The sequence below is a fragment of the Catharus ustulatus genome, chromosome 22, assembly GCF_009819885.2.
Source record: "Catharus ustulatus isolate bCatUst1 chromosome 22, bCatUst1.pri.v2, whole genome shotgun sequence".
Taxonomy (NCBI): Eukaryota; Metazoa; Chordata; class Aves; order Passeriformes; family Turdidae; genus Catharus; species Catharus ustulatus.
In genome coordinates, this window is record NC_046242.1 from 1,145,155 (window position 1) to 1,164,281 (window position 19,127).

At 53.8% G+C, this 19,127-nt stretch overlaps 1 protein-coding gene across 1 annotated transcript; it reads right to left on the bottom strand.

Moving 5' to 3' along the window:
• Positions 1-14,956: 14,956 nt before the first annotated feature.
• MRPS23 (mitochondrial ribosomal protein S23) lies at positions 14,957-17,784 on the bottom strand. Its single transcript, XM_033078604.2, has 5 exons — positions 17,282-17,784; positions 17,026-17,193; positions 16,039-16,116; positions 15,805-15,928; positions 14,957-15,359 (listed from the first exon to the last, which is right to left on the bottom strand). Exons 1-5 carry the CDS (start codon positions 17,767-17,769, stop codon positions 15,201-15,203), a joined length of 1,017 nt encoding a protein of 338 aa, XP_032934495.2. The 5' UTR covers positions 17,770-17,784; the 3' UTR covers positions 14,957-15,200.
• Positions 17,785-19,127: the final 1,343 nt, after the last annotated feature.

The window sequence follows — 19,127 nt, forward strand, 5'->3', positions numbered from 1 at the left end:
CAACATTGCCTCGGGTCACCGTGTGTGCAGCAGGAAAAGCAAACACTCACCTCCCCCGAGGGGCATCACAGCCACAGAGAAACTTTGTGCAGCCAGAGCGTGAGCAGTGCACTCAGAGCCACCGGGAAAAACAGCTCCTGGCTTTCCCAGGGGCAAATTCCACCTGCAAGACTGGGCAGTGAACAAGGAATTGCTGCCTTTTTTTTTTTTTAATCCAGAGATGTTTTTCTCTCTCTGATGGCACTTGAAGAAGAGCTTAATGAACAGCATTTCTTTGGTTCTGAGAGGCACAGGCAGGCCAGATAACACCACTGATTCATTAGCATCCCATCCTGTCTGTATTCCCCAGCCATATGGGCAGCACGATGTGCTTCCAAAAACCGGGACAGCCACAAAGGCTTTATCACCAGCAGCCATCACAGGAGCAGCCTGTGGTTACCCGAGGTGGGGAACATCTCATCCCAGGATTTCTGGGTGTGAGGGAGCACAGGACAAGGTGACTTTGTGGGACATGAGCAGCCCTGCTGGGTTTTAGTCAGGATCACTCCTGAGCAAAACATCTCCAGAGTGATCCACAGCTCCAGCAGGAGACACCTGCTGTTCCCTGGCTCCAAAAAATCCCCACAAGGCTGGTGGAGCTCCCAGTGTCCAGCACCCAGCCAGGTCTGGGAAAACCCAGAGCTGCTCCCAGCCCCACCACAGCATCTGGCCATGCCATTAGGTGGCCAGAGATAGATGCTAAATCACCAAAAATAAACATTGAGGGACCTTCTGCAGGCTCTGGGAGCAGCAATCTGTACAGCAGCCCCCCAAAAATAAAAGATGCCAACATCCTTGGGGGATTTTCTGGGCAGGGAATTTGCTGGGCTGCATTTGGGCCAGCCCAAGGAGCTGCTGGCCCAGGGGTGAGTGCAGCTGCCCAGGTGGCATCTCCTCCTCTCCAGCACCTCAGCTGTGATCTCTAACAAGCCAATAACTCCTTCCTGACCCAAACTCTGTCTGCAATTCCGTGGGACCCAGCAGGAGGGTCTGTGCTCCCTCTGCATCCTCCAGCCTGTGTCAGCAGTTTGTTATGCAGCCCTGGAGGTACTTTAGCTTAAAAAAAAAAATAAAAAAGGAGGTGTTTCAAAGCTTTAATGGCTTTGAAAACAACACGGAGAGCTCTCTTTACTGCAGGAGAGGTTAATGACCTCCCTCTGCTACAGAACCGAACTGGACATCATAATAAATAACCATAATAAGATATAAAGTATCACCCAGAGCCGTTCAATGCAGACAGCAGGTAGGAGTTGGGATGCATTTCCATTATTCAGAGTAACTGCCAGGTGGGAAATGTTCAAAGTGAAGGCAGTCAATTAAAAAATGAAAAGCATTACTCAAACAGAGAGGGGCTGTGTTTTATCCTGCCTGCTCTGGCTCCTGGGGTCACAGAACTGGGGAGACCCTGCACCATCCTTGTTTAGGGTCACAGAACACAGAACACCCTGTCCCATCCTTGTTTAGGGTCACAGAACACAGAACACCCTGTCCCATCCCTGTTTGGGGTCAGAGAACACAGACACCCTGTCCCATCCCTATTTGGGGTCAGAGAACACAGACACCCTGTCCCATCCTTGTTTGGGGTCACAGAACACAGAACACTCTGCCCCATCCTTGTTTAGGGTCACAGAACACGGAACACCCTGTCCCATCCCTATTTGGGGTCACAGAACACAGGAGACCCTGCACCATCCTTGTTTAGGGTCACAGAACCCAGGACACCTCCCCTGCACTGTCCCATCCCTGTTTGGGGTCACAGAACACAGACACCCTGTCCCATCCCTGTTTGGGGTCACAGAACACAGACACCCTGTCCCATCCCTGTTTGGGGTCACAGAACTGGGGACACCTCTCCTGCACTGTCCCATCCCTATTTGGGGTCACAGGACACAGAACACTCTGCACCATCCTTGTTTAGGGTCACAGAACCCAGGACACCCTGTCCCATCCCTATTTGGGGTCACAGAACTGGGGACACTCTGCCCCATTCCTGTTTGGGGTCAGAGAACTCAGGACACCTCCCCTGCACAGCCCCATCCCTGTTTGGGGTCACAGAACCTGCTCTCCTGCACTGCCCCATGCCTGGCAGAGATGAGAACATTTTCTGCTCTCCACAGAGCCTGCTGTGACACCACGAGTCCTGCACACCCAGGACAGCCAAAGCTCCACCACAGAGCCCAGCAGGGCAGTGGCACAGCCCCAAAAAACCCAGCCCAGCCCCAAAAACCCAGCACAGCCCCACAAACCCAGCAGGGCAGTGGCACAGCCCGACAAAGCCCAGCCCAGCCCCAAATCCAGCCCAGCCCCAAAATCCCAGCCCAACCCCAAAGCTCAGCACAGCCCCACAAAGCCCAGCCCAGCCCCAAAGCCCAGCCCAGCCCCACAATCCCAGCCCAGCCCAAAATCCCAGCCCAGCCCCACAAAGCCCAGCACAGCCCCACAAAGCCCAGCACAGCCCCACAAAGCCCAGCACAGCCCTACAAAGCCCAGCACAGCCACAATCCCAGCCCAACCCCAAAGCCCAGCCCAGCCCAGCCCCACAAAGCCCAGTCCAACCCCAAAACCCAGCACAGCCCCACAAAGCCCAGCCCAAAAGCCCAGCCCAACCCCACAAAACCCAGCCCAACCCACAATCCCAGCCCAGCCCCACAAAGCCCAGCCCAAAGCCCAGCCCAACGCCCAGGTGGGTGCCAGCCCTGCAGGAGCTGCTCCAGCAGCAGATCCGGAGGGGAGGGGGTCAGAGTTCCTCTCCCAGGGCATTAATCACCGCTCCCGAGGCTCTGCACGCCTGGACAGAGCCATTAATCAGCAGCATCAGCCCAGCCAGGCCCCTTTGTGTGGGTCCCTTCCCATCACAGCCAGATAAGATTATCAGTGACGAGCAAGACACCCATTGAGCAGCACCTGACTGGAAGAATGGGATTTTATTTTATTTTTTTTATTTATCCCCCTGTCTCAAAGATGAGCTGTTTCTTGTCTTGTCAAACCACATCCTTTTCTTGAAAGAACCAGCTTTAAGAATCCAATTTGTCAAGCCGGACAATCATTTGAGAATCCATAAAAAGCCTCGGTGACTTTATCAAAAAAAATAAATCAGAAGGTTTTAAATGGTAACTGAAAGGGATTTGAAAATAGGTTGAGTGGCCTACATCAATTAATCTTCAGAGAGCTGGGGCTTTGTGAAGCTGGAGTGGCAGAGAAGTGTCAAAAACTAGTTAGTGGGCTTGAGGAGATGGAAGTTATCGATATTTCTCCTCTCCTTTTTCTCTGAATTTTCAGGACACAGGGCTCTGCAGAGCTGAGGAGGGCTGGCTGCTCAGCCAGGAAGCGCCAGGTGCTCAGGGACAGCTTTTCCTGGTGATATTTCCCCACCAATTCCTCCCAAAGTCAGCCAAGGGCCAGACCTGCTCCGAGTTTGTCACTGCAGGAGCTCACCAGGGACAGGGACAGGGACAGCCCCAGCAGGCTCTGCTGGCACCCAGAGGGGTCAGGAGCCCCCAGGGCACCTGAGGATCCCCAGCTGGGCTGGGCAGGGAGCAGAGAAAGGGAGAAGATGGAAAATGAGGGATTTGGAGCCCTGGAGATCCCCCTTGCCCAGCCAGGGGGTCACCCCCAAGTGACACCTGCGTGGGACAGGGGACAGGAGAGATTTGCAATTAAAATAAAAATAAAAATAAAGAGCTTGGGAGGAATCAGGATGGGGAGGGAAGGGCCAGGCTGCCACGCTCCGGGATGTGAGGGGCTCCAGATGGCTCTGTGGTTTAGTGCAATAAAAAATTTAATCTGACAGGCGAGTGTGGGGCTGGAGAATAATAATAAGACAAATAATTTCCTTAAAAAAACCCGAAAGGGATCTAACAGCCCAAAGATATCTTCATTTGCTGCGAAGAACAGAGACCATCAGTTATTTACTGCGGTTGGGAGCACATTCACGAGCTCTCAAACGGTATTTTGTTGCAGAAGCACAATATAAGGACACTTTCCCAGCCAGGGGAAATAGATCTGGCTTGGAACTGGGCCAGCAGGGCTGCAAGTTCGGGCTCTGAAGCGAAGGTGATAACTTTACCAATTAAATATGGATGTGATTTCCCCCCTCTCTCCTTCCCTGGAATACTTCTGCACTGCCATTAGGTGATGATATAAAGACAGAGCCCTCCTGGTGCAGCTTAATTGCTCCTATATAGAAAAATGATGAGCTCAATTGCGCTGCACAAGGGCTGCTGTGGCTACTTGCTGCCTTATTAATAGGTGATAGCGCCGTGTGTTTAATTCTTGTGCCCAAGGAAAAGCAGGGAGACAGCAAAGCCCGGCTCAGCAAACACCTCAGCACTCTCTGAGCTGCTCCACTGAGCAGCGAGGGGCTGAGCAGAGTTTATATTTAATCACACACTTAAAGCGTTTTGCTGAGTTGGTGCTCAGAGCAGGGGGGACAGGATGCACTCCAATTAAGCGATCTTTTATTCCCATATCCTTGGATTTTCTGTTTTTATTGATACACAGCGCAGACAATCCTGTGCTTTGCAATCTGCTGCTCAATGGTTTCTGGTCCAGGGTGAAGCCTGGGCAAGCTGAGGGCCAAAAATAAAAAATTGTTGTTCCAATGAGAAAGGCTGGGAGCAGAAGGGGCTCAGGGAATCTTCCCCTGGGATGGGGAGGGACAGAAATCACCTTCAGGGGATGAGCAGGGACACCTCTCAGGGGGGAGCAGGAGGGAGTTTGCAGGGCAGAGGAGCTGGAAAGGTGGCCAAAGGATGCTGCCTGATATTTAATACATTATCATTACATTATCACAGAATCATGGAATGGTTTGCGTTGGGAGGGACCTTAAATCCCACCCAGAGCCACCCCTGCCATGGCAGGGACACTTTTCACTGTCCCAGGTGCTCCAAGCTCACCCAGCCTGGCCTGGGACATTCCAGGGATCCAGGGACACCCAGAGCCACCCCTGCCATGGCAGGGACACCTCTCACTGTCCCAGGGGCTCCAAGCTCACCCAGCCTGGCCTTGGGCATTCCAGGGACAGCCTGTGCCAGCCCTGCCACCCCCACAGGGAGAATCCCTCCCTAACATCCATTTATTGTCATTCAGCCTTTGGGAAGGCAATGCCACTGCAGCTTTTCAGTCTTTACTTCCTCAGCATCCACTGAAACCCCCTAAAAATCCACATTTCCCTCTGCTTCCTAACACAGCTTTTTAGGGGACTGACTCTCAAAAGAAATTGGGGAGCCACATCTGCAGGACAAGCAGGGGCTGCAGGGATTTGCATTTTGCTCCTGCTGAGGCTCTGGAGGTTGAATTTCATCCCCACAGCAGCCGCGGTGGGCACGGGGGGAGCAGAGCAGGGGGGAGAGGCTGCCACCAAATTGATGGCAACAGAAAAAGCTGGAGGTACAAATGGCTTGAGAAAAGGCGTGATGAGATGTGACTGCCCTGGGTGCTGGGACTGCGGAGAGCAAAATGGGAAGAGACCACCTGGACGAGGAGAAAATGCTTCTGATTGCTCGGGGAAAATCGGAGTTAAAGATCATTGGAACGGACAAGGCAATCTGGCGGCGCTGGGATTGATTCCAGGGCTGCACCCCCGGGGCTCCGGGCTGGGCACAACCAGAACCAGAACCAGAACCACAAAGCTCAGCCCCAGTCCAGCTCTGGGGGAACGGGGCTGTCCCTGCCCAGCCCCAGCAGCGAGCCAGAGCGATGTGGGGAGGCACAGTTTAGGGGTGACACGAGTTTTGGGGTGGGACATCTCCCCCAGCCCCATTTCCCAGACCCCAAGGGATGCAGGATGCGAGCCTGGGCTGGGCGTTCACACAACCCAAGATTTTCTAAAGGTGATGCAAAGGTTTCCCCCCAGTTAAGCAATTAAATGTCTCATTTCCAAAGCCCAGCAGCTGTCCCCACACATCTGCACGGATCCCTCAGTCCTGTGCACTCTGCAGAGCTGGGGATGGAGATAACAATGATGGCACAGCCATTTCCTCCACCTTGGGCGGTTTTAAACCATCTCACCTCAGCACTGAGCCACCCCAGCGTTTTGCACCAGGAGCTGTTGGGGCCTCTCAGCCCAGCAGAGGGTGGGGACAGGCTGGGACCCAGCACTGCTCTGCTCCAAGGTCACAGAACCTCAGAACGGTTTGGGCTGAACGGGACAGCAAAGATCACCTGGCTCCAACCCTCTGGAACTGCCTGGACTCCTCCCTGGATGGGATGAACAAGGTCACAGACTGAGCCAGCTCTGTCTCACTGATCAGCCTGTCACCCTCTGTGACACCAGAGCCCTGCAAGGATCCAGACTCAGTTTGTTCTGGGTTCTGACCCAACCTGCAGCAGGTTCTGGAGCCCAGGCCCAGCTCCAGGATGTGCAGCACACACAGAGAAGGGCCCTTGCAAAACATCACAAGCCACATTTCTTCCAGAGTCCCTTCTCATATCATTAATTATGTCTCAGGTTGCTAAACACAAGCAAATTAGGATGATTTCCTGCCCAGCATCACGAGCCTGAGGTTTGCTATTCCCTTTCTCTCCCTTGCATCAGCCTTTATAGATGATTTCCCTGTCAGGCTTCCCATGCCTTCTCAGCATTCCAATCCACCCAATCTACCCTTATTGCAACTCCAAGTGCTCCACTAATTCCTCTCCTCGTGCTGCAATTTCACATTCCCAAACATTGTGTGGAATGGCAGCGGCGCTCCTGCCGCCGCTTCCAAATTAAATGAGCCAGGAGGAAAAACATCGGGAAACGTTTTCAGCCGAGCGTTTCTGCTCTGAAGGACATTTTAAAGACAGGGAACATAACCTGGCTCCTGCGGATGTTCACGAGGATTTAACCACGAGAAATTGCAAACGGGGGTTGGAGCAGAGCAAAGAAAGGGGGTAAGAAGGTGTGACTCACTTTTCTACACCCCACAGAGCAGGGCTGCTCATCCTGGCTGTATTTTTGGGGTCTGGAGAAAATAAAGAGCCCTCAGCAGCAAAAGGTGGAGCTCAGAAAATGGGAAATTTGGGCCAAAAAATGGGAAATTTGAAGCCGAAACGGGGAATTTGGGAGTAAAAAAGGAGAATTTTGGCCCCAAAAAGGAGAAATTGGACTAAAAATGGGTCCTGGAAGGGAGAATTTGGGAGTCGAAAAATCTCCTTTTTTAATCCCAAATTCCCATTTTTGGACGCAACTTTCCCATTTTTGGAAAACAGGATTTTGACCGAAAATGGGAAATTTTTTGGCCCAAATTTCCCATTTTCGGTCAAAATCCTGTTTTTTAGCTCAGCAGTTTACATTTTAGTCCCAAATTTCTGCTTTTTAGACCCAAGGAATTGCAAAATCAAGCGCATTTTTTTAAAACTGCTGTTTTGGAGAGCCCCTCAATAAAGGCACATGGAAAACTCCTGGAGAAGAGGCTGTGGCACTGCAGAAATTCCCCCAGGGCTCCCCATGTGCCCACCCTGCCCCACGCAGTGCCAGGAAGGAAAACAAACAGCGGCAGAAAGCAGAAAACTTTCAGTCTCTCTGCTGTTAATTATGATCTTACTTTGCACAGAGGAGCTGTCATTCAGGCGCCGGTAATGGATAGTTTCTATTTCAATTCTCCCTCCACCCTATTATCTTTTATAAAATTCCGCCAGGCCGGTGATGGATTGATAAGGGCCGGTCCCGGCGGGAGCCGGCTCGGAATGGCTCACAACTTCTGTATCTTTTTAAATATTTCAGTTGTTTGAGATCTTTATTTCACATTTCGATTTCCTGTAGTACAGTAAATTTATCTTAGTCACCCAGTCAAGTTCTCTGCGCGTCTCTTATCTGTGCAGTGAAGGGCCCTACACTGTCAGTGCCGCCGATAAAGCCGGACCTGGCAAATCCAGGGATCGCGCTCATCCCGTGCTCCAGCCCAAAGGACACCTTGGGAGCCCCAGGCTGGAATTTCTGTGCCCAAACCGCAGGTCCGGGTGGGCTGGGGCAGACCCGAGGGACAGCGGGGGCAGCTGCTCCCTGCAAGGAAAACCCAGCGGGATTTGGGGATGTGGTTTGTGATCTGTGCCAGCCACGAACCAGAGCTCAGCCACGCTGGGATGTGTCCTCACCCGCTGAAGTTCCGATTTTTAAATATCCCAACAGCAGGGAGCACAGAGATGCTGCCACCCCACAAAACCCGAGGGATGAGATGGGAGCAAGCGAACTGAAATAATAATAAAAATACCGGCTGACAGGTAAAGCCGGGCCCCGGTAAAGCCGGGTTTCGGGTAAAGCCGGGTTCCCACCCCGGGATAAAGCCGGGTCTAGGGTAAAGCCGGGTTCCCACCCCGGGATAAAGCCGGGTCTCGGATAAAGCCGGGCTCCCTTCCCGCTGCTCTGCCGGTGGCAGCGCCGAGCGCGATCAGGCAGCACCCCCTGGTGCCACCGCCGGTACCGACACCGGCACCGACACCGGCGGGATGGAGAGCCGGGAGAACCGGGAGAGCTGTGCCCGGGAAAAGCCGTGCCCAGGAAAAGCCGGGGAGCTGGGAAAGCTGTGCCTAGGAAAAGCCGGGGAGCTGGAAAAGCTGTGCCCAGAAAAGCCGTGCCCGGGAAAAGCCGGGAGAGCTTGGAAAGCTGTGCCCAGGAAAAGCTGGGGTACTGGGAAAGCCGTGCCCAGAAAAAGCCGGGAGAGCTGTGCCCAGGAAAAGCCGGGAGCTGGGAAAGCCGTGCCCAGGAAAAGCCGGGAGAGCTTGGAAAGCTGTGCCCAGAAAAGCCGGGAGAGCTTGGAAAGCTGTGCCCAGAAAAGCCGTGCCCAGGAAAAACCGGGAGAGCTGTGCCCAGAAAAAGCCGGGAGCTGGGAAAGCCGTGCCCAGAAAAAGCAGGGAGAGCCGTGCCCGGGAAAAGTCGTGCCCAATAAAGCCGTGCCCGGGAAAAAGCCGTGCCCAGAAAAGCCGCGCCCAGGAAAAGCCGTGCCCAGGAAAAAGCCGTGCCCAGGAAAAAGCCGTGCCCAGGAAAAAGCCGTGCCCAGGAAAAAGCCGTGCCCGGGAAAAAGCCGTGCCCGGGAAAAAGCCGTGCCCGGGAAAAAGCCGTGCCCGGGAAAAAGCCGTGCCCGGGAAAAAGCCGTGCCCGGGAAAAAGCCGTGCCCGGGAAAAAGCCGTGCCCGGGAAAAAGCCGTGCCCGGGAAAAAGCCGTGCCCAATAAAGCCGTGCCCAATAAAGCCGTGCCGCACCCCGCTGTCCCCAAAGGGACGCTCGCTCCCCGCGATGCTCGGAGGGCGCACAGGGGCTGGGGGAGGCAGCGCAGCTCTGCCTCACTCCGAGCACCAACGCTGCCAAATTTGGGACCGCAGGAGCTCCAGGATCAGGGAATCCCGGGGATTTCCCTCCTGGGGAGCAGCTCTGGTGCTGTCCCGGTCAGGGAGCTCGGGTCCCCTCCTGTCCCCAGCTCTTGGGGTGATTTCCTCCCCCAGCACCCCATAAACGCATCTGCAGAAAGGTGATTTATCTGTAGGGGAAAGCCATGGAAATTCCCAAACCCTCTTAAATATCAGTTTCCTGGCTCCAAACCATCAGTAAATTGCCAGCTGGGGAATGCATTTGTCTGCTCCCCTCCGTGTATTTTCTGCTTTTCATTATAATTTGCTAAATAATACATTACAATGAGTTATTTATCACACTCAGCCGTTTCACGATGCCTCCTCCATCCCGGGGAATTTCACCCATAAATCAGACACACAAATATCTGCTGGCATTGCTGCAGGTTCCACCCTGCACCCTTCAGCTCCCGGGGCATGAAATGAAAGCCAGCCCAGGGAAAAGGGGCAAGTTCCAGCACTGGGGGGTGGCCAGAGAGGCACAGCAGGGCCCCTGCACACCCCAGAGCTTCTCCTGGTGCCTCTGAGCAAGGAGCTCGGCCAGCCCCAGGTTGTCACTGCTGGGAAATGAGAGCAGTGCTCATCTTCAGTCCCAGCAGGAACACCGAGAGGGGAAATTTATGATTCCTCCTTTCCAAGTCCCTGTTCTCCTCCCTTTGAAACAAATTGGTTTGCAAATATGGATTAATTTAACTTCACACCATCCGTCTTAAATCAACAGTATCTGGGCCCACCGATTAGGAAATCAAGGCATGGAGGGGAAAATTAAAAAAAAAAAAGAAAAAAAAAAAGCAGAACTAGGAACAAAACCCTCTCTCTGTGCTTTAACTACAAAATCATCTTTCCTCATTAGCAGCTAATCAGAACTACCAGAGGGGAAGAGATTACAGACAGGGCGGAGAGGGGAGTAACTCACAGAAATACAGACATCAGAACAGATTTTCATTTGTTTACTCATTTATCACACCGAGTCACAGGCTTTGAGGTCATGAGTCCGCATTGGCCTTGCAGGATTTTGGGATGCAATCTCCAAAAATCTCAGAAGTGAACAGGTCACAGCCACTTGCCATCTCAGGAAGGAGAAAATCAGCACTTTGGGGCTGGGCTCAGGAAGTCTGATATTGCTTTGCCTGTTGGACTGTAAGGAAGCACTAATCTTCCCTCGGCAGCCTGCTAATCTCTCCGGGAGCCCAGATGCTTTATCTCAAACTTGCTCAGTGCACAGCAGCCCAGGTTGCTGGCACTGGGGTGGATTCCAGCAGCTCTGGGAGCTGGGGAATGGCAGCCAGGGGAGCCCCAGGGTGCTCTGAGCTGTCCCTGCCCTCCGGAGCCAGGGTGGGGATGGGCAGCACCAACACCAACCCTGGGGTGTTTGGTCCTTCCCTGAGCAGCTCCAGAACCAGCCAGGCTCTGCGTGCCAGGGCTGAGCCCCTTCTGCTCCTCCAAACACCTCTGGGCACACTGAACCCACTTCTGTGTGCTTAGACACCAGAATAAACCACCAGCAGTTCAGGGCATTCTTTCCCTCCCTGTTTTCCCTCAAAATTATTTGCAAGAAGCCAAGAGTGTTATTTCCTCCAGGCAGGGAATGTCTCATTTTAAGCTTTCCTTTCTCTGCTTGGCTCATCCCAGCTCTCCAGGAGTGAGGAGAGACTCCCACCCCTGAGCCCACCCCCAGACACTGCCCTGGGCTGGCCCCAAGGTCTCCAGAGGGAATCTGGGATGTCCCAGCAGGGCTCTCCCTGCCCACAGCATCCCCTCAGCATCCCCAGCCCACGCTGCCAAACCACCAACACATTTTTAAATAAGAGGAGGAAATGGTGTCTTTGTGTCAGGCAAGTGGAAGAAATCCAGGACCAAGAGACTGCAGAGCCTTTCCACTTCAGACAGCAGGTGCTCTCCAAGATGTGGTTATGGCAACAAAATAAATGATGGATAATTGCTTTTGTGACAACTTGCCAATTAAATTAGACTCAGCAGAATAACATAATGACAATTTGTTATGCTCTGGTGGGCACTAACACACCAATCATAATTAAATGCTATGACTGAAATAGAATGCTGCTGTACACAGGAATATATAACCCCAATTCCCTCCCAGTGAAACATTATAGGTTCAGACTTGATTTCAATTTCTGGAGGATAATAGCATTAGCGCACATCAGAATGAGCTCACAATATGCAGGGAGGCAGCAGCAGCACAGGGACAGACAGAGCCAAGGGCAGCTGAGCAGGGGAGACATCCCAAATCACTGGGCAGATCCCAAATGCCAGGCTCAGGGCAGCAGCTGGGGCAGTGAGCAGCTCTGGGGGACGGCACTGACCCTGGGAGCAGCCCCGAGCTCCTCGGGATGACCTGCAATAATTATCAAAATGTTCATTAAACTCACTGCTGTGCCCAGGGGTGAGCTCCCCCCACAGCTGGGGTCCCACAGCTGACCTGGCTGCTGTCACTGTCACTGGGTCAGAGCTGACCAGCACGGGGTCAGGTCCTGCCAGGACTGAACACATCCTGGTAAAACAGCAGCAGCTTCTCCAGCTGAGCTCTCCTGGTTTGCTCTGGCCCTGCTCCCTGCCCCTGGCACATGCCAGAGCTCCCAGGTGCCATGGACATTGCTGCTGCTGCAGAAACAAAACACTGCAAAAGCACCAATCCCAACACACTAAAAAGCCCCAGTTTAGAACCAGGAGCAGGCAGGTGGCAGAACTGGCACTGCCCAGGTCTTGCAAAGCAGGAGCCACCTCTGTGCCATCCCCTCTCCAGTGTGCAAACACAGCACATCAGAGCCAGCACCCTGCTCTGATTCCACATCCATTTTCCTAACAGATACGGATTTCTGCAGCATTCCAAAGCTCAAAACAGGGCAGGTTTGAAGCCCAAACGGGTGTGTGCAGTGGTAAATCCCAGGGGATTCCGCAGAGTCAACACCAACAATTTAATATCTTATTTGGAGCCATGCTCTTTAAACAGTAAACCTTTATTATCTGCCTCGGTGGAGCTTGGCATTGGCAAGGTCAGATCACCTGTTTTTCCAGCAAAGCTGATGAATTATTTTGGCTGCTCCAGACATTAGACCTGATCCTATTAAATCCTTAGTTCCCCTGCCCTCAACACATCCCAGTGGATAATCCACGGCCCAGGAACACGTGGAGGGGCTGAGCAGGGCTCTGGGAGCAGCTGCCCGTGGGTTAAAGCTCAGAGCCCGGCCCTGCAGCCCTGGGCTGAGGGACTGGAGGTGCTGGTGCCAGCAGGCACCTCCTGCCCTGGCACTGATTGGGGAAACACCGGTGTGAGGAATGCTGCACCATCCCTAGAAATTGCTGCAGGCACCCACTGAACCCAGGGCAGGCAGCTCTGCACCCCGAAAGGCTCAGGTGGAGCCCACACTTCCAGGGACTGGCCTTGGAAAACCTTGGAACAACCTTGGAAAACTTCGGAAAACCCTTGGAAAAGCTTCAGCCCAGCAGGCAGAGCTGGGGAAGGCGTCACTGCCCGCGCCTGTCCCGCCTTTGGACCGCAGGAATTTCGGCTGAGCCCGGTACGGGCTGGCAGCAAGGGGCAGGAAGGTCAGGGATTGATCCCGGGACAGTCACACGGGATGGCGAGAGAGCGGGGACACCACGGGAGGGCAGGAGCCGTCCTTGGGAAGTGCCGGGAGCAGCCTCTGCCTTCCCCGGGACCGCACCTCGGGGCTCCCCCTTCCACCACCACGATCCCCCGAGCATCCCCCGCTCCCAGCCGGGATCCCCGATGTGTTTCAGGTATTTCCTGAGGAAAGCTCGGGGTCTCAGCACGCCCGGGGAGCTGCCGAGCCCGAGCATCCCGGGCAGGCTCCGGTACCGAGCGCGGAGCGCGGCTCCCACCTAGCGGGGAGCGCCGGGGCCCCCGAGCATCCCCGGCACCGACAAACACCACACGGCTGCTCCGTTAAATCCCCTCGCTCAAACTGAATTTCCTCGGTCCCGAGCATCAGCATCGCCCTCGCAGCCCGGCAGAAGCGCCCATCAAGCGCTGTCCGGACTCACTGGGTTAACTGGTTTTATCTGAGCTGCACCAAACGCTGCGGCTCGCACCCCTCACCCCGTGGGTTCTCATCACCCACCAGACACAAAAATTCACGTTCCAACCTCTGTATCACCCACAGCCTGCCCCGGCAGCTTCCAGCAGGGAATTCCCACATTCCCACCACGGCAAGACTCCCACTCTCCCTCCACTCAAACACCTTTGGCCACGTACCTGCCTCAGAACCGCGGGGCAGTGAGGTACAAACTGCTGGGGCAGGGTGTGGAGCTCCTCTGCTGCACAAATCCAAACCTTGCTGCCCTTCCCGAGCCGCGGTTGGGCTCCCTGGGCACCTCCAATCACCCCAAAACCGCCTCAGCTGTGCCCATGGTAATTAATGACCTGCAGCTGATCACCATCAACTGCCCCGATGGTAATTAATGACCTGCAGCTGATCACCATCAACTGCCCCAGATGGTAATTAATGACCTGCAGCTGATCAACATCAACTGCCCAAGTGTTCCAGGGCAGGAAAAGCCCCTGAGGGGGCTCTCAGTGCTCCTCCCAAACCCCCAGGTGTGCCCAAGGTGAGCCCAGGTAGGGAGGTTGGCCCAGCTGGGAGGGATCTGTCCCCAGAGCCACCCTCTGGGACTTTTTTCAACACAAAATAAAAGCAATTCCAACTTTCTCCTCACCTGCTCTGCACAGCAACTCGCTCAGGGTGCACCCCAAGGCTCTGGGAGAACTCTGAGCTCTGTTTATTGCTCCATCTGGACATGGAGCAGTGCTAAAACTGAAGGATTTTTGCTCTTTTTAACAAAACCTTGCGCTCCTCTGGAGCTACAAGAGCAGAACTGGGAATAAAGTTTGACCTTCCAAGGATAACTGAGTAATTCTGCTGCAATCACATCACTACCAGGAGTGAACCAAGGCACAGGAACCAAACCATGAGCATTTTTACACCCTGCCTTTCCCTGCCACTGAGTTTTCCTGCATCACACACAGCACCAGCACTCAGCAGGGAGAGGTCAGACATCACTGACACCTGTTGGGGGGGTGGTGGCAGTCTGGGATTTTAAAGAATGACAAAGAAAAGAAAAACACAACAAAAATCACAAAGGAAAGAGACAAACTGTTTGTCTTTCACACAGCCCAAGCCAAAATGTTTAATGGAAGATCAGGCAGCCACTGGATTTGCAGGCACAGGAAGGACTCCCTCCTAATCCCAGGAAGATTGGTTGTTATTTATTTTGTGTCACATTCCAGAGACTGTTTCCTAAGCATGGCCACCTTTCTCTCAGCAAACAGCTGAGAACATCCCATTCTCACACCTCAAAGGTGACCAGTTCCACCAGGAGTCACTGAAAACCTGCAAAGCTCCCAATTTTCAGGTACTGCCACACCTCATCCTGCTGTGGATTGAAGCAAATGATGAATGGGAAGAGCACATTACACCATTCCACAAATAGCACTTTCCTCAATCAGCTATAAAAAGATGACACTTCAGACAGCTGCTGGGATACATCAAACAGGATCTGCCACTCCCCCAGCAGGAAACATCTTCACTACCAGACATCTCAACAGGCAGAACTTCCAGTTTTTAAAGAAAATGTTTTAATTTTCCACTCTTACACTTGGTGTTTTCCAACTCGATTTCATAAAACAGTTGTGAACCCTAAAAAAAAAATAAGATTATCTGTGACTTTATCAATGTGGGCTGGACAGAGGGGAACATGTGTGACATGGAGGGCACCAGGATGCTGCTCCCCCAGGGAAATGTCCCAGCAGAGGGCTGGAGGTTGGCTCCTGGCAGGTGACACAGCCCAGCAGGGCTGTCAGGAGGGAGGGGGACTCTCCTTGTGTGTCCCTGCCAGCTCTGGTGGCTGCTCCTGCCTGTCCTTCCTCTTCTCCTGCAGCTCCTCCAGCACATTTTGGAGCTGCAGCTGCAAGGCAGGATCCCTGGATGCAGCACTCTGCTGCTCCTGCTGGGCCACCTGCAGGGAAGGACAGAAAAATCACATGAAACAGGGTGGAAAAAGCTTCTGAAAGGGGACTGAGAGAGCAACAGCCCTCTGTGTGTCCAAAAATAATTTAATTAATGTTGAGATTACTATGGAGGCACAACATGGTGTCACCAGGGCAGGACATCCCCAGATACAACAAATACACAAAGTTTCAAAGTTTATACAGATACACCATGGATTGTTTGAATGATTATTCAATTTCATCACCAGAAAAACATCTTTTCTGACCCACAAGTCCCTTCACCCTGGCCAGACACGTTCATGGCCAAGAAGAAAGTTTTCTCTGCACAGCACAGACACTTTAGGACCACCAGGTGTGTGAGGATTTTATTCAGACCAACTCAGCATTAAGGGCCTGGGAGTGGAGTTTTCTCAATCCACCAGCCAAGGAACTCTGTGAATATTTAATACTCACTTTATCCACTCCTCTTCTCTGTAAAATGACCCCACTGGCTAAAAGGGCTTTTCCTGTTTCTTCAAACAACTTCTCCTCTTCGATCTTCCCTTCTTCCTTCAGCTCATTGTATTTCTCAACAAACCTGGATTGCAAAGTTGATTTTTTTTACACTCACAAATAACGTTCTGGTTCACTGACTGAGGGGAGGAAGGGGCACACTCAGAAATATTCCTGGTTTCGTTTCCATCTCACCTCTGGCAAGTAGATTTGAAGTTTAACTGTGTCAGGTCGAAAGGTCTGGGGCCATTGCCATAAACTTGGTAAAACCTCCTGCTCAGGAGAGGAAACAGTTTAGATTCTGCAGCTAAATCAGGAGCCAGCAGACAACAGCAGGGTCAGTTAATTCAGGCTGCAATAAGAGCATGCAAATAATTATTTCTCCTTTCCACATGAACACCTGGAAGTGTCCCAGGCCAGGCTGGACACTGGGGCTTGGAGCACCTGGGATTCTACAGAGATTAGTTCCAGCTTTTTAAATTGTATTAATAAAGCCAAGTTAATCACCACCAGCCGTGGGTCACAGCAGGTCTGGGGCTCCTTTCCAGGAGGGTCAGCCCAGAACCCCCAGAGCAGAGCAGAGCAGGGCTGGAGCTCTGGGCTGGGCAGGGACAGGAGCCTGCACCAGAGTTATAAACACAGAGAAGAGCATAAAACCCACCCCTATTTATGAACAAAAATGCCACAACTTATTCATAAAAAACACCCTGATTTATTAATAAAAACTATCCCATTTATTAGAAGAAACCCACCCCGATTTATTCATAAAACCACTCTTATTTATTTATAAAACCTACTCCAATTTATTAATAAAAATCACCCCCATTTATTAATAAAAACTATCCCATTTATTAAAAGAAACCCACCCCTATTTATTAAAAACACCCAACCCTATTTATTCATAAAACCTACTCAAATTTACTAATAAAAATTACCCCGATTTATTAATAAAAAGCACCCCGATTTATTAACAAAAAGCTCCTCTATTTATTAAAGAAACCCAACCCTATTTATTCATAAAACCACCCCTATTTATTCCAAAATCCGCAAACCAAGCAGCAAAGGCTGGCGGCGGCTTTAGGAGCGGTCCCGGGAGGGACACCGCGTTAAGGGGACACGGAGGGGACACGGCAGGCCGGTCCCGGTGTCCCGGGAAGCAGCGGCGCGCCGGGCCGCACTCACGCTCGCACGGCGTCCTCCCGGTAGAAGATGGGAGCGATGGGGTCGCGGGCGCTGCCGTAGCGCGGTCGCGGCACTCGGTACACGGGCTCCCGCAGCGGCGGGAACGCGGCGTACACGTCCAGCCACAGCGGCTTCTCCAGCAGCCCGAGGCGCACCAGGTTCCGCGTCCTGCGGGACACAAGCGGCGGAGACGGGGCTCAGGGACCGCGCTCACCGCAGAACCGGGACCCCCCGCCCGGCTGAGCCCTCCCCGCACCGGCTGAACACGCTCCCGATCTTCTGCGCGCGGCTCCCGGCCATGGCGGCCCCGCGCGGAACCGGAAATTGCACCGGAAGTGAACGAGGTCTGCAGCGGGCGCCAGGGCGCGCAGCCGAGTGCCGAGCGGCGGCGGGAGAGGTGTGCAGGCAGCGCCAGCCGCTGGCCGAGCCGCATCGTCCCCGGCAGTTCTGCAGGCGCCCCCGGCGCTGTCGCGACAGACGAGACCCGACCTTGGTGTGGCCCGGCACGTTCAGCCCCAGCCCGGGCAGCACCAGCAGTCCCGGGGCTCGTGGCAGCCTCGTGTCCTGCTGGTGCCGTGTCACAGAACCGCGGGATGTCCTGAGTGGAGCCGCGGCGACGATCGAGTCCCGCTCGATCCGTGCACAGACATAGCGACAGTCCCACCCTGCGACGGCCCCCCCAATCCCGGCATGCCTTGCGGCCGCCCAATCCCAGCATGCCTTGCGGCGGCCCAATCCCAGCATGCCTTGCGGTCGCCCAATCCCAGCATGCTTTGCGGCGGCCCAATCCCAGCATGCTTTGCGGCTGCCCAATCCCAGCATGCTTTGCGGCGGCCCAATCCCATCATGCTTTGCGGCTGCCCAATCCCATCATGCTTTGCGGCTGCCCAATCCCAGCATGCCTTGCGGTTGACCAATCCCATCATGCTTTGCGGCTGCCCAATCCCATCATGCTTTGCGGCTGCCCAATCCCAGCATGCCTTGCGGTTGACCAATCCCAGCATGCCTTGCGGTTGACCAATCCCAGCATGCCTTGCGGCCGCCCAATCCCAGCATGCCTTGCGGCGGCCGCCCTCCCCTTTTTTTTTCCCCCAATCCCAGCATGCCTTGCGCTGCCCCCCCCGCCCCCGTCCCTTACCCCCCCCCCCCCCCCACCACCACCACCCCTCCCCCCCCATCCCAGCATGCCTTGCGGGCCACGGTTCGGGGGTTGCTCCATGGGCAGACCCCGCCCTGGGCAGCCCCAGCAGACAGAGTTTGTCTTTTGAGCCTGGGTTTATGAAATGGATTTTTATCAAACCCAGCCAAGCCCTGTGACAACCCCTTCCCGCAGCCTTTCCTGGTCACTAGGTGCAGCCCTTCGCTTGGGAATGAGCTGCGGGCAAGGAAAACTCATCCCTGCTCCATCTGGCAGCCTGGAGAAGGAAGGGGGCAGTAAATTTCCATGAATTTCCAGGGCAGGCTGGCAGCCAGCAGCTAACCCCGGGCTCGGACATCCCCAGCCCCAGCCAGCCCCCGGCTGCTCTCAGCTGCTGCTTTCCTTAAATCTCTGCTCAGAAAGCAAAGCCCCTGTCCCTGTGGAGGGGAGGAATTCCAAACGGAGCTGCTGGAGCTGCTCCAAGGCTTGGGCAAGCCCTGGGCTCTGCAATTCCCAAGGCAGCAGCCGGGCTCTCTCCAGCCTTTCGGTGCTTTTGGCATTTGAGGAAAGAACGCCTTGACTTTTTCCAGGCTTTTCTTTCTCAGGGAAGGTTTCTGAGCCACACGTGAGGCTGGAAAGGTCCGACCCAGCCAGGAAATGAAAGCTGGGCAGGACAGGTGGATTCTGTGCTATCCCTGCAAGTGAGGGGGATGCTCCTCAGGGCTGCTTCCCCAGGGATAGGTCATTGGATTCCTGAGGAAATCACTGGACACTAATTCAGTCCCATCAGGAGCAAACGAGGGCAGATTTGGGGCGTTTGCATCTGAGGGGCACTGCTGGAGCTGGGCTAAATCTGCCCCTTCCCTCCCCAGACTCCTTTCTTTCTTCTTCCCCCTGTAAAGAAAAATACACAGTGTTTAAAAAATATAGTGTTAAGAGTACAACAGGACTTTATTATAGGAAT